Genomic DNA, 15438 nt, shown 5'->3' on the forward strand with positions numbered 1-15438 from the left:
GTTTCAAAGAAGCAGGGGCACTTAATTTATCCACCTTTTCTTGTTGGAAGACTATTGGCATGAAATGTTAAGTGCAGGTGGGTCAGCACCTCTATTTGCACGAAAGGGGCTGTAACAGGACGCTGTGTTGACTACAGGTCTGCGAGCGTGTTGAGCTGCTTTCGTATCCCTTTCAAGTGCTTCCTCTCGGGCAACGAAGATCCTCCCAGGTGGCTGCTAAATGCTCTGGGAACCGTGTGACATCACTGCAGGGGACTGACCTGCACTTATCCCACTGCCTGGCCAGGTATTGTCCCAACATGTCAAACAGTCATAGAGCAAGTGATCCTCTTACATCCGCTCAGCCGTTCCACAAGGGCGCAGATTGAGGGAAGTGTTCCGCACCCCGCAAAGTGAGCAGAGAAACTGATGAGGAAAAGAGGCCACAACAGGGCACACATCACCAATCAGGATGTCAATCACGTATCTCTGCTGCTCTTATTTGGCAAGAACAGAACCCCACTAATCATTCTCTCTGCATGGGCCACAGTGAAAGTGCGCGTCTGGGTAACTTGACTCAGCGCTAAAAGGGTCACTTGTTAACCATCAACATGAGATCATGGCACCTCGAGGGTGAGAGACCATGTAGCCAAAATAAAGGCTTTCATACCCCCTGGGATTGAGTATAGTATACTTACTTAAATATAGGTACACTTTTGAAGAGTGGAATTATTAAGAATTGTACATGCAAATGGTGTCTGATCCTATGCAGTCTACAATGTGGCATAAACAGAGCACATTATAAACATTAAAGTGAAATCTTATCGTTCAATACTATAGTTAGTACGGTTTTTATAATGTTAAAATGCTACTATATGTCACTTCAGTCTGTCAAGTAGAAAAAATTAATAACATTTTGCTTTGTGGCCGTTTCATCATGACCGTTCTGCCCCCTGCTGGCCACATTTCAATTCAGTGGTACTGCATTTCTCAAAACGTAAATCTTTTCCATCTATTCTACACAAATTCTCAGTCTTTCTAACAATTCTGGAAGAACAACCAGTCCACTCAAAGGCACCCAGTTACATGTTTCCATGAGCACCAACAATCCAAAACATTTCACCGCAGATGCAGCTTTTATTTAATTTGAGTCTTTCTTTGTGAAGCCCTAAAAGGCACTTCTTCAGAGGTAAACACACAATGGAGTATGAAAATTGGCCACAAAGAAGAAAACGTGGATGGACAATAAATGCCTTCATTCTCAGCAACATTTGAACACACATACAGCAGTGGTCATTTAGCATCTGCCCAACACTTTTTTCTCCTGACAAACAATGCTGTACACACAGTCACTCACTAGTTACTCATATTTCAATGAACAAAAGGTTAATGCACTCAAAATGTATACTAATTATCGTGTCTAAGTCTAAGCATGCAAACAAACAGGTCTTACATGTCCCAACAACAAAAACCCTTCCTTATACAAATATATACATACATACATGAATACTGTTGTAAAAGTGCCAGTGCATCTGAAAAGCTATTGCTTTAAAATACACTTACAAGTGCTTTGGCTTTTCTAAGGCAAAGAAGAAAAAGGGGGGGGGGACAAAAAAAATTAAGTAATAAAAAAAATCTAATCAGAAAGCATCATCTGATGTCAGTTTCCTGGAATAACTGTAACATTATGCTAAATTTATCCATAAATTTAAATAATGTGTTATACATTTTCCAGTAACATATTACAATGCATTAGTTCTCACTCCAGTGGCTCTGAACACAACTCATCCAACAAATCAGTATCAAACCCTTCATGGGCTCAATCAGGTGTGTGAGGAAAATGAAATACTTTAAATTCCTCATCAAACTGCAGACATACATCATCATAATACCCATACAGTACAAAATGTTGTTTGATCCAATGTAATTCTAAAATGAACTGTGTTACAGGTACTAAAATTTTAAAAAATATAATAAAAACCTAACTTAAAACAAACAAACAAACAAAAAAAACCTGCCAATTTCCCCAACTGACACAGTGGTTGAGTATATGCAAAACTCATGTAATAGGTTACTTGTTTCAGCATGGCATAAAAACCAGTTTCCTCAAAACAGTTGTTTGGAAAGAAACCAGCAGCAGGCTAAAACTGAGAGGCATGGACTGCTTAACTCTGGCGTTTAAAAACACAAGGTTGTGGTGAGTGGAGTCCAATGTGTGAGATGGTGGAGCTGAGGCCAGGTCAACTTTGTGATAATTTAGCAGGTACTATGGCAGATATGTGAAAAGATGAGCAGGAGTCCCGTCTGTGGAGGAGTTTAAAGAGCAACTCCTCTTTTTCCTGACTGAGTTTCTGGCTCTGCAATGTTTGCTTCTCCAGCGCCTCCTGCAGCTCATTCTGCTCCTTGGACAGTTGGCTGAAAGAAGGAAAATAAAAGAATCAGGAAAAAATATAAAAGTGCAAAGGTTAATGGGAAAAAAAATAATTTACTTGCATTCTCAATATTAACAAATAAGTGTACTATCAGTATTTTATGAAAATAAAGAAAATGTATGACATTAAAGTTAGTACACAATTTCTCTTTAATCTTCTCTAGCAGTAAGTCATAGAAATACTGTCCTTCAACTCATGATATTATTCAGTAAGAAGGAATGTTTTTTTGTTTATATTTTGAGAACTTCCACAAGTTATTGCATTTGTTGGAATTCTAATAAATGTGGGCAATCAAAACTGATTTTAAAGTGCTTTACAAATAGCTCATGGGAGTTTAAAAGCTTAAACCCGCTTACTGTATTAATGTTTGATAATTGTCTGTCCGAACTCTGAGGTCCTCATTCTGCTGTAGAACCTGCAGAACCTGATCTTCCAAAGCCAGATTCCTTTCAACCTGAGAAAACAGCATGAACACAATCTATGGGTATTTGTTGAACTTCATGGAGATAAAGCGGTAGATGTTAAATCCGTAACTAGATCATGACTATCCAATAAACAGTCCACACTAGTTTCCCCCCAAACAAAGGGATGTCACTCTAAATTGCATGTAGGTGTGTGTGTGTATGTGCATGCTACCTTGCCATGAACTGGAGTACCATTCTACAGTTAATTTTTATAAACCTCATGGTTTCTGATCATAATCCAGGAATACCGAGCATGTGGAAAGAACACAATCCATCACAGACCAGCATACTGAACAGTATCATGTACATATATATGTAGATGGAATCATCCTATATTGTTTGAGTAGAAGACCATCCTCTGCACAGCATTAAATGACAGTGACATGGAATTTCATGTTGCAGAAACTGCCTACTGAAGACAAGTCAGCTAAACAGTCCTTAGTTTTCAGTGGTCCTATAGAGATAACATTTCAGAAATAAATAAAATAGAGGGACGGTACCAGGACAACAGAATAGCTTGACAGAAATTCAGTATATTTATAAACGGCACCTATACGGTTTGTGTACCTGACAAAATAGCAAGTGTGTAAACATGATGTCAGGGTGCCACTGAATACAAGATAATTATATAATTCAGTGTTTCTACAGTTGGAACTGTGTTTTTCCCCCTAAAAAAATGTTCTCTATTTTTTTTTTTCATTTGTAAGTCAAGAGTTTGGTGAGTTGAACATAATCAAGAAGCTCTAGCACTGCAATATGGAGTTGTTTTGAAACTCTGCATTTTGGTGAACTGGAATTTTAAATCCAGCCTGAAAGTGTAAGAGGAAGAGGTCATTTGTTTCCATTCTGACCAAAAATGGTGAGTGGGAGTTTATACCAGGGCCTCCATCTGCTGTAGCTTGCTTCCCTGATCCTGTAAACGCTCACACTTCATCTCTATGACAATTAGCAGACTCTCCTGTTCCTGCTCCCAGAATTCACCCGGGCTACCATGAGTCTAACAAATGAAGGACAAGACACAAAAGCAAAATGTTGCATTCTTACTGAACACATTGTACAGACAAAAGGCGATTTATTGAAAGTTCTATTCCATTTATTGTTATGAAATGTACTTGTATGTTTCTTTGAAGGTCTCTTTTCAGCGTGGATTCTTTAACTCGCTGCTTTAACTCTGTGAACAGCTTTAAGTCTGCCGTCAGTTGCTCAATCTGCTCCTGTTCAGAGTTCACACAGAGTTCAGACCAAAACATCATTCATATGTCAAAATGGCATGTGCAACTCAACACACTAAAACAAGGTTTATAAAATATAACGTATACAATTCATAAAAGAGAAAACTGACAGCCAGAACTGCAGTGTTTTCTTTTCAATTGAAGTACCTTTAGAGCAGTTTCAGCTGCTGTGTGCGTTTCCTGCAGTGCATTCTTCTCTTCATTGTGAAGCTTTTTCAGCTCTGTGGGGAAAACGGGTACCTTATTTTATACGGGTACATGGATAAAAAAAAAAGTCCATTCTTGCTGATGTGTTACAGGTACATACCTTCCACTTCTTTCTGGTGCTGTTCCTTAGAGCTCTTCAGCTGGTTCTCATGAACAGCACTGAGCTCAGCAGTTGTCTCAGACTTTACCTGTTGGCATGATAATGTATAAACCATATGATTAAAAAAAATACACAGTGCTTTGAACCCGCACATCTGTCAAGTAGAATCGTTTACTTCATTTTTTTTTTTTAGAAGCTCGACAAAGCGTACGGTTTTCAGCTGGTGTCTCACTGCTCTTGGGGAGGATGTGGCTTTAGACAGGTGATATATGTACTCTGCAGCACTTAAAGAAACAGTCTTTAAAAAAAAAAAAAGAAAGCCAAGGAGCACTAGGATTATGGATAGCTGAACACACCTCATGCATATCTCTACAGTTCGAGAAAAACATCAGACTATTGCCCTGTAGATTTACAGCATGACTACATTAATCATGACTGAATTTTGCAAAGCATACATCAGGCCCTCCACCAAGTGTAAACAATATAGGTACAGAATCCAGCTCTAAAGTAAATGTCAAGGTTATGTAAGAAATTTACATTTAGTCATTTAGTGGAAACTCTTTTCCAGTTTGTACAAGAGCTAGAGTGGTCTAGGTGGTAGCAACAATTTCAAACCTAAGCACACAGACATTACAAAAGTGAGCCACTAAAAGGACTGAAGATAAATTAAAAACCAGCAAGAAATAAGAAGAAATTCATGCAACTTAATTTTGGGGAAAAAGAATACGAGATGGTCTAGATGATGTTTTAGAATAGGAAGATCATTAAAACTGTTGCAGAAAAAAGGCTCTTCTGGCTGGAGGGCAAAGAACATTTCACCACAGAGACACTGAAGCAGCAACATCTTGTACTACAAGCGTGTGACAACAACAGAAATGGACATTCCAAGTATATGCCTGAATATGAAGACCTGGTGTCCATGTTCTGCAGTTTGAAGAAGAAATCTACAGGATTTGCAGGTGCTTGTGCTACTGTGATCAGAGAGATTTAATTAACTGGCATCCTATTTATGCAGCAGTGATGAGTAAAATTCTGAGACATATACACTCAGCCCAATAAATTATTAGGTAGAAGACTGGACACTGAAATGTCCAGTGAGCACCTCCATTATTAAGCATGTAAGGTGATGAATGCTTAGCCTCGTAGACAGAAGTTGTCATCCAGGAGGTGATTTTGAAGAACATTTACATTTATGGCATTTAGCAGACACCCTTATCCAGAGTGACTTACAACTGAGGGTTAAGGGCCTTGCTCAGGGGCCCAGCAGTGGCAGCTTGGTGGACCTGAGGTTCGAACCCATGACCTTCCGATCAGTAGCCCAACACCATAACCACTGAGCTATCACATCCCTTGAATAAAACATGACAGCTGGGAGAAAACTGCACAAAGAACAAAAGAACCTTGACTCCTGACAGAGATACATTATTAATTCGTCATTTGTAGATGCAAGCATATTTCTCCAGGGTATGAGCAAGCAGAAAGCCAGCTTTGCAAACCACAGAGCACACAATGAACAGGTCTGGCTTTGTTGGTCAGAAGATGTGGCAATAATCACAGCTCCAAACAGGAAATAGTGATAAATACACAGAAAATGGGCAATATTCCCAATTACATTTTACCTGTCTATATAATTGAAAGGGCACCTTGTTTATTAGTGACAGTTTTACAGTTTATAACTGGCTGACATTGTCTGGATTGTTTGCTCTTTTCTGTGTCTGAAAGGCTTGCAGCTTGAAGCAACTCGTCTGTGAAAGACCTGGTTCACATTCAAAGGCAAGTAGTAACTTTGTACTGCAATAGCCTAAATCCTGTGAATAAATAAGCCTTATTTGTTCTAAAACTTTAATCGCTAGGTTGTGAAGAGCAAAGCATGTCCTTTCAAAGCTGGAAACTAGCATCAATAAAGGCTGGTTACATTATTAGTCATAATAATGTTTCTGTTCTTCTGCTAAAAGCAACTCAAACCACTCACACAGGCAAAAAATGGCTATGATTAACACACTCTTTTTATCACTTTCAAGTTTTGAGAGAAATGGCACATGGAGCCATGATTCACCTTCCACATTCTTTCATCTCACACATTTAGTCATCACTTATTTAATAATTGAGAATTCAGTGCATCACAATAATAAACCCTTGTTATTCCTTCACTACAGGTGGATGCGATGAATCATTTAAAAATTCACTTACAGCTTAGCTTTCTGATGTTGTTTCTCCTTATTTATGTGTTGCCCTAGTTTATAGTAACAATTTATCATGATACATTTATTACACATGTTGTTCCTGAAACAATACTTATGCAGAGCATTTAGGGTCCTCTGCAGAACACAACCAGAGACAGCATCAGGGATTCAGATTATATAAGTATATACATGAAAACTTTTCATGGAGTTACCATCTCAGTGAGAGTGTGCACTAGCACGCAGAGTTCACCGTGATGATGATCCTTCAGAAGCTGGTCTCGCTCTTCACTTCCTGAAGCTGCAAGGACTTCATCTAAGATTTTCACCTGCCACTCGTACTTCTCCAGCTGTGACGCTGGACCAGTGCCGTTCTCATCTGCGGTGCATTGTCCTGGTAAGTAACAACAGTGGAATGAGCCACAACAGGTTGTAACAATCTGCACCACAAAAGGATAAACAGATCTCACATCATGTTGCTTGTCTTAATGCATTGCAGCCCATGCTTCATTAGTCCCATAAAGAATTACACAATAATATACAGAGAGTTCTATACAAAGAGAGTTACTTTGTAGTATTAAGGAATAGGAGTTGCTCCAGAACACAAAGGAGATACAGCAAGCTGAAACACACTAAACACAATTTTGTAACTGTGTAAAGCTCTTAATGGTGAAAAGCATGGCCTGCCCTTTAGAGTCACAGGTTTATGTTCTTCTGCATTTAATCATGTTCCGGTGTTTGTGTCTACCAATATGCTGGAATGTAACGAAACCATGTACAGCAGTTAGCAGTGTGACATGACAAATAAGAACTGTAAAAATACCCAACAAACAAGTCAGAGTAGTAAAGAGAATGACTAGAAGATGTATCAGATGTGGTCAGTTATCATGCGATCATTTGTGGATCATTTACTCACACAGAAACGCATTTCTCAAAGATGTGTTGTGAGTTTGAACATCTGTAAGGAATCAGGAGACTGTCCTTACACTAATACCTAGGTCAGGCATTCTCATGTCATAATGTTGAGGTCACTATGGTATTGCTATTTTTCCATTGCAATTTGTCAGTGCTAATAAAATTATTAATATAATCCAAGTGCTTAAAGACAGCAAACATGTTTTCGTCATAAAACACTCACTGGCAAAGGAGCATCATCATGTTTAAGTGAGATGTCAAGGACAGAAAAAACACTTACCACTTCCATCATGAGTGCTGCTGATCTCCTTGAGAGGGTTTTCATTCTTTGTTTGTTTTTTCTTGAGCAAGGAAACAAAAAAAAAAAAAAAAAAGGAAAAAAAAAAGAATAAAATTAATTTACAACAATGATGCTTGCTTACAATGGTAGTATTTTACAACAAGGGTACACGCTTTAGTGAACATATAACAAAGAACATATGACAATATATGCTATATATATTATAATACACAAATATATATTTTTTAAATAAAAACACTTGCAATTCAAGACATTGGGGCAGTTTTTATCTATTGCTCGGTTCATTATACATGGCAAACTCTAGAGGATTACCAAGAGGATTGCATTAAAACCTGAGCACTTCGAAATAAATTCACCAAGATATTTAGGCATTAAATGTTTTAGTCCAATATTTAACCATTCCAAAAAATAATTAAATGTTTGGCAGAACGGAACAATATTCAGAAACGGTTTAGGCAAATACCTAAAATTGAAAAGATAATCGTTAAAGCCATAGTTATACAGGACCCAATACAAAGTAGAGACAATTTAGTAGTTTTGTTTACATGAATTGAAGACAGCACCTTCAACCACCAATTCCTTGCAGTACATTCTACTTTGATAGTCTTCTAATGACCGCAAATGAACATTACTAAAGATTGGTTGTAGGAATATCAATTTTAAATAAACATTTTTCTGGATGTCCATGAAAACTACATTATTCATTAAAGTGACCATCATTCTTTATTTCAACATAAACCTGCCTTAGGGTGTGTTCATAAATAGCAACTGTCACTTTAAAGGTTTATTAAATCTTTTGTCTCCATACTTACAGGCAAAAAATCCAACAGAAACAAGACTTGCTCATGAAGCATTTCTTTCAATAGAGAATCAACATTATCTGAAGGTTTCAGACCAGCTCTGTGTTTTTTCTTTGAAAGAACCCAAACATAAAAATGAAATCCAACACAGAGTAATCATATAGAGAACTAGATGTGAGAGCAGCTTCTCTTGATTTCCTCCAAACGAAGCCAGAACAAAAATTGTTCTGCAATCCAGGTGGTGACTAAGCATTATTTCATTAACCAGTCCAATGGGCCAGTCAGTAAGTCACAGTCATGTCTTTATTATTTCTATTGATATATTTAAATAAAGTTGTGATTGAGTTTTTTTGCCAACAGAGTTAGTTTTGCATTGCACTTCATTTTACATGGCTTCGTTAGTGCTTCTACATTTGTTTTCCTTATTTGTCTGTCATCCATGCAAATGAAAGAGTATGTCTAGTTAAAATAGTTCTAAACTCAGATTATTGGATAAGAGACAAATAATGCGAGTGAACACGGTCTCAGAGCCTACTTACAGTAATCAATTTATCTGCTAGCTCACTAAATAGCCCTGATGAATAATCTGCTTGTCCCAGGCAGGCTGTGCTGTTAACAACTGCAGGGTAGCCAAATTAATTCCACACCTGATCTGGACATATGAAGCCAGCTGTTTTGAAAATCAAATACTAAACAAATGTAGCTTCTCCTTTCAGTTCTATCACTAAAACCAAGCCCCATCACATGCAAGTATGCTTCCTGGGTGCTAGGAAATGGGGTGGACTTTTACATATTCAAGTACAGTAAACTAAAATGCTTTTCTTTGCGCATCTCAGCTTGTTAGGAAACTGGGGCCAAGTATACTAATGCCTGACCAAGTAAATTTAATCACACTAGAATCTTTCTAAACCATCTTGGCAAATATTTGTGAACACCTGACGATTACAGCCATATGTGCATATTGCTGTTCGATCTTCTGGGGAGGCTATCTACTAGATTTTGGAGCGTGGCTGTGGAGATCTGTCGATTCAGTTTCAAGAGAATTCGTGAGGGTGCTAGAATCAAGTCACAAGTCCTCCTAGAGCAACCCTGTTAAACCATTCTTAAGAGATCTCATGTTGTGTGCAGGGACACCGACATGCTGGGACAGGTTTGTGCTCCTTAGTTCCAGTGGAGGGAAATTAATGCAACAGGATACAAAGATGTTGTATACAATTTAGTGCTTCTAACATTACAACAATTACAAGATTTTTATATGGATGTGGTGGTCTAGTGCCCACAAATTTTTGGCCGTTTAGTGCATTTCGTAATTCTGAGAAATTAATGTGTCATCCTTCTAATTTGGCAGTGACATGAATGCAACCCAGGGTTAAGGTGAACAGAGCGAGACAGAAAGAAAAGCAGTAACAGGTGGAACCAGATGGATGGAGTGGGTAAAACATTCTCATTTCCAATTAATGCTTGCATACTGATTAACCTACAAGTAAGACTGCTAGGCAGGAACTAACAAATGTACAGAAATTGTCAGTTATGTAATTTCATGATATATGTATGGTCTGTTTAAGGAGGTCCTAATATTAACATGCTCTCATTTTCTGCACACTTTCTTGGCTATGGTTTGAGATCATGTGTTCCCTACTGCCAGAAAGAGTCTGTTGCTTATAAAACAGGAACACGGGCTAACTTAATGAACAGATGTGTTAAACAAAATAGTTTCTGAATATTTCCCCTAAACTAGTTTACATGTATGAAGGCATAACCAAACATGTAATGATCACTTGAAATAATCAGTTTTAATGTAGTCAGACAATGCATTTTTAAATCTATTTCTTTTACCAATGATCTGCTATTTTCAGATGCCTCATGCATACAACTCATTCACTTCTTTGTGGGAAAATAAAAATAAACTGCAAATATATCAGTACATTTATTCAGTATCATTAGTGCTCATTCATTACAGAGCGCCAAGATTTCTTACAGTAACATATCTCTATATTTAACATTTCAACCAGACTTCATCTGGGCATATTTTCTGCTTACACCCATAATCTAGTTGCACAGTTTTGTGTTTGCGGTCAATGGGCTAAATCAAAAAGTTTTCTAAAAATATTATGAGGGAATATTTATTTGAAGCAGATCTTTGATTATAATATTCTGGATTTGTCATAAGCCCAGCCTGTTTGAGCTGACAGATCTCTGCCTTGGTAATGCGCCCAACAACAATTACAATCCTGCTAATCTATTAAGCTGTGTATGAACAATGGGACCAAGAGCTTCTACTGAGTAGATAAGTTACTGTCTGCTTCCAGAAGGTGAGCAAAATGCTTAGCAAATATTCAAAAGTTAACAGGACTTCAGAATGGTTTGTTTACATGGAAAAATACTTCTAGTGAATCTTGCCTTAGATCTACTCAAAAATCTGAGTGGAAATAGACATATTATGGGACAAAGTGGAATTTCTGACATATTATAAACAGGTGATAAACACAGCACAGAGAAATACTCAAGTGAATAAGTCTGTCCCAGTGATGATATTCATTTTACTACCATGCAATTCTAAAAGAATTCTTCACACACTGAAATACAGCTAGTCATTTATAAAGCCGAAGGGAAAACTCCCCCATTCGTCTACAAAAATGTGTGGCTCAACTGTGAATGTTTAAGAATTCTCAAGGCCATTGCTGTCTGGAGGTGATTTAAGGTTTTGAAGCTTTTGTGGCAAAGCTAAAAGACAAATGGATCCGAGATGTCCATGCAAGATCTCTCACATATGGACAACTTTACACAGGTCAGCGAGGAATATTTCAAAATTTTTACACCCTACAGCTTTTAAACTTAAACATGGCTGCATCAGAATTTCTGCTTTGCGGATTACAGAAGTTCTTGTGGAATTCAAACTCAGATCTGGTGCATACATCAAGTAATCACCTAATGATGAAAATACAAGTCTGAACCCTTAACAAATCTGTCAGCGGATTCAAGTGTTCCATAAAGCCGGCCATCAGAAACAACTGAAGCATGTAAAAACTAAAACCACAACCCTGATTATGTCATTACATCCTGAAAACTACACTGCTTTCTACATTAAAAAGTTTACAGAATATACTAAAGAACCTGACGCACAGGATTTTTACTGCTTTGTACTAATTCAAAACAGACCATGAGACATTTGTTAACCGGCTTTAGTGGGCCTTTATAAAGTTTGATGAACCCTTGGCTTTATTACTTACTGTCCGGTGTTTTTGGGGTGTTCTGAATGAAGCCACCAGTGGTCTTCTCTAGTGCTCCCTTACTTAGGTCACGGAGACTTTCACACTTTTCCAGTTGTCAACGTCAACCACACAAAAGGCTTGTAAAAATTTCAAGGCATGGCCTGTTTGGCAAGTTTGCTTAGTGGTCAACTAAGCCTTAATCTTGGATTTCTAGACAGATTAAGCTACATTCATGACAAAAACACATTTGGGGCTTCATAGGAAGTGCTATTTATTTTAATCAAATTAGTCCTTAAACACTAAGATGAATCTGTACGTCAACCAAACACCACAATACACAGGACTGCTTTTCCAGGTTTAGATAAAAAGCAGTCTAATATGTGTTAGGCAAATGATTAAGCTATTAAAATGACAGGGACAACGAAGAAACTTAACACACACAAAAGCGACGATGAAGAACTCAGATCAGGTTAGAGCTTGAACAGGTTTTAGAGCAGATATAACACAAATACAGCCTCGATCTCAGGTGTATCAACAACATGAATCAAACCCTTCCTCTGAACCTTAGATGAAGGATGGCAAGGATGACTAAATGTCTCGAAACATTTAATAACATTCAAGTTTGTGCTGAATGTAGATGGTAAGAGCAACACATTCATTTTCTGCTCAAAAGAAAACACAAAAGGCAAGTTGTGGAAAAACGTGGGATTAGTGGGATTAATACTCCTGTACTAGAAGGACTATTAGTATTAACTGGAAGGTTTTTAAACAGACTTGAACAAGCAAGTTTATGATGATATGCAGGTTTGAGAGGAAGTGATTTATTCCTCCATCAAACCCTAATATCTTTGCTTAAGGAAGTTAAAAGACCAAACAAAAACACACGGTCTAACCCAGCGTTTGTTAACGATACACACAACGTCTTACTAATCTACGATAAACAAGTCGAGTTGATATGAAATCGAAACCGAAAATTTCTACACACAAAATCTATAAACCTGACATCTTTTCTTCTGAGAAAGGAAGTCAGTCAGCAGCTTAAAGAGCAACAGCTCATTTCCTTCAGCTGGAAACCGCTCACACTCAAGTGTTTCTCTCCATTTAAACTTTACTCAAATCAAAACTGAAATCAAACTGAAAGCTTTTTAAACCTACCTTTTTACGGCGGACGTGGACACACACTTTGCTGTTGTGACAGCCCATGACTTTCTTGTCGCCTCTGTGTGTTTTGTGTGAGGCGAAAGAAACAGAAAAGCTAACCGGCTAAACGACGCGTTCAAAATAGTCCAGCTTGCACGAGTTCACCTCTCTCACCAGTGCACGCGCTGGGCGGCCACGCGCTACACTTTAATAAGCAGCGTTAACCTAATAAAACACCAACATGACCCGACGTAGCCTAACAAACTACTGTATGGCTACTCGAACAAAACAACAAACTTAGCAAGATGCAGAAAGTTTTTTGTTTAATAATATATAAATAAATAAAAAAGTTTAAAAACATTGAAAGCGCTTGTGAAGTTTGAATTTTACCGTAATTACCGATGTAGTTGGTCACCACATGTTCAAATGAAGCATAACAAGCACACTGACCTGATATTATCTTTGAATACCACATTTAAGAACTTACAAAAGGACAGCATTGTGAATATAAATCAATTAATATATTAATCATCATCATCATCATCATCATATTATTATTATTATTATTATTATTATTATTATTATTATTATTATTATTATTATTATTATTCAGATATTTTATTTTTTATTTCCACCAGAACTAATTTCAAAACATGTCATAACATATAAATTGCATTGAATTTAATTAATATTTAATAGCATAGAATTATAGCATAAAGAATATAAAAGCATCCTATACAATTACAAATTTTAATGTTAAAATTCAGTTTTAATGTATTGATCATATTGATCATATTTATACATGTGCATACTATATATATATTGTGCATGCAATATATATATATATATACACGTATATATATATATATATATATATATATATATATATATATATATATATATATACACGTATATACGTATATATGTGTGTATATATATTGAAGAACTAAAACAAAAAGATTTATTAAAGATTTCCACAAATTAATGTTATTAAATGTGATCAATACATTAAAACTGATCATATTTTAAACTGCATAAATGACAGTCCTCTTATTTTAATGGTACCATGTGGATCACACTATAGGTTACAGTATGATAGGTCACAGTACTCTGCCTGATCATACCAAGATCTATTTCAGGCCTCTTGGCCTGCTTATTTGGTTTATATTAAGCATCAGTGTGATAGCCTACCTCTGGCCTGGGCCATCTAGGGAATCTGAAACACTTTCATTTTTTTGTCAAAATGTAGTCTATTTATAGTGGATGGCTCTAATCTGACATAAAAAAGCAGTTGTTGCTGTGTGTGAGTAGAACTTTCCAAGCCCTAGCAGCTGTTGAGTCTCAGTTAGCAGCAGACCCTGCATCCATTGGATGAAATAACAAAGTGACAAGCTATAAGATAAATCGTGGTTTACGCGGTGTGCGGGAACAATGGCACTGCAATGACAAACAGTTTGTTTTCACACTAGGATAAGATAAATACATGCTGATTTCTTATGAGGTCCGTGACTGTTAACATGAAAATAAATTTCTGTGTAGAGACAAAAACATTATGAGACATTATGATCATTATTATAAGCAACAGATCTCAATGCATTCTCTTTAGAATCCAGAGATTTTTTTACTTGTGTATTAGACAGCACAGTCCACCACAGTCACACTTTTCAAATTGAATGGTGATCATCCCTCTGTAAAGTTCCAGAGACTTGCAGAAACTATGCCAAGGACCACTGAATCTCTTCTGCAGCTCGAGATAACATTCTTTCTGCTGCCTCCCAGGCAATGTACTCTCTCTCTCTCTGAATAACAAATTATTGATTTATTCACAGGGGGCACGGTGGCTTAGTGGTTAGCACATTTGCCTCACACCTCCAGGGTTGGGGGTTCGATTCCCGCCTCCGCCTTGTGTATGTGGAGTTTGCATGTTCTCCCCGTGCCTCGGGGGTTTCCTCCGGGTACCCCGGTTTCCTCCCTCGGTCCAAAGACATGCATGGTAGGTTGATTGGCATCTCTGGAAAATTGTCCGTAGTGTGTGAGTGTGTGAGTGAATGAGAGTGTGTGTGCCCTGCGATGGGTTGGCACTCTGTCCAGGGTTTATCCTGCCTTGATGCCCGATGACGCCTTATAAGAAGAAGAAGTTTATTTATATAGCGCCTTTCCATAGCTCAAGGTCGCTTTACAATAATATAATAATAATTTATAAGTCAGTTTACAGTTTAATAATAGTTTACATATATGCTCTATTAATCAAACAGAATTCCAATATATAACTGATATATAATAATTTGTCCTTGTGCAATGACAATTCTGATATTTTTGATGCCAGCAGTCATTTCATCACATTTTGATGCCTCTGCATGGACTGAATTGTGAGAATCTTTTTAGCATTCTGCATGATGGACTCAAGCAAAAATCCACCGTCTTTTGTTTTGCTATAAGAAAATGTTTGGAATCTGGCCGGTCTCTGAAACATGCT

The 15438-nt window shown here is 37.3% G+C and overlaps 1 protein-coding gene across 1 annotated transcript; it reads right to left on the bottom strand.

The window, feature by feature from the left end:
* Window positions 1–1092: 1092 nt before the first annotated feature.
* ccdc69 (coiled-coil domain containing 69) lies at window positions 1093–13274 on the bottom strand. The gene is made up of 9 exons (XM_027135479.2): window positions 12978–13274; window positions 7790–7850; window positions 6810–6988; window positions 4415–4502; window positions 4255–4328; window positions 3988–4089; window positions 3753–3872; window positions 2768–2865; window positions 1093–2394 (listed from the first exon to the last, which is right to left on the bottom strand). The coding sequence occupies exons 1-9, from the start codon at window positions 13023–13025 to the stop codon at window positions 2220–2222; spliced, it is 945 nt and encodes a 314-aa protein (XP_026991280.1). The 5' UTR covers window positions 13026–13274; the 3' UTR covers window positions 1093–2219.
* Between the last annotated feature and the right edge of the window lie 2164 nt (window positions 13275–15438).

The sequence above is a fragment of the Tachysurus fulvidraco genome, chromosome 17 (genome assembly GCF_022655615.1).
Source record: "Tachysurus fulvidraco isolate hzauxx_2018 chromosome 17, HZAU_PFXX_2.0, whole genome shotgun sequence".
Lineage (NCBI taxonomy): Eukaryota > Metazoa > Chordata > Actinopteri > Siluriformes > Bagridae > Tachysurus > Tachysurus fulvidraco.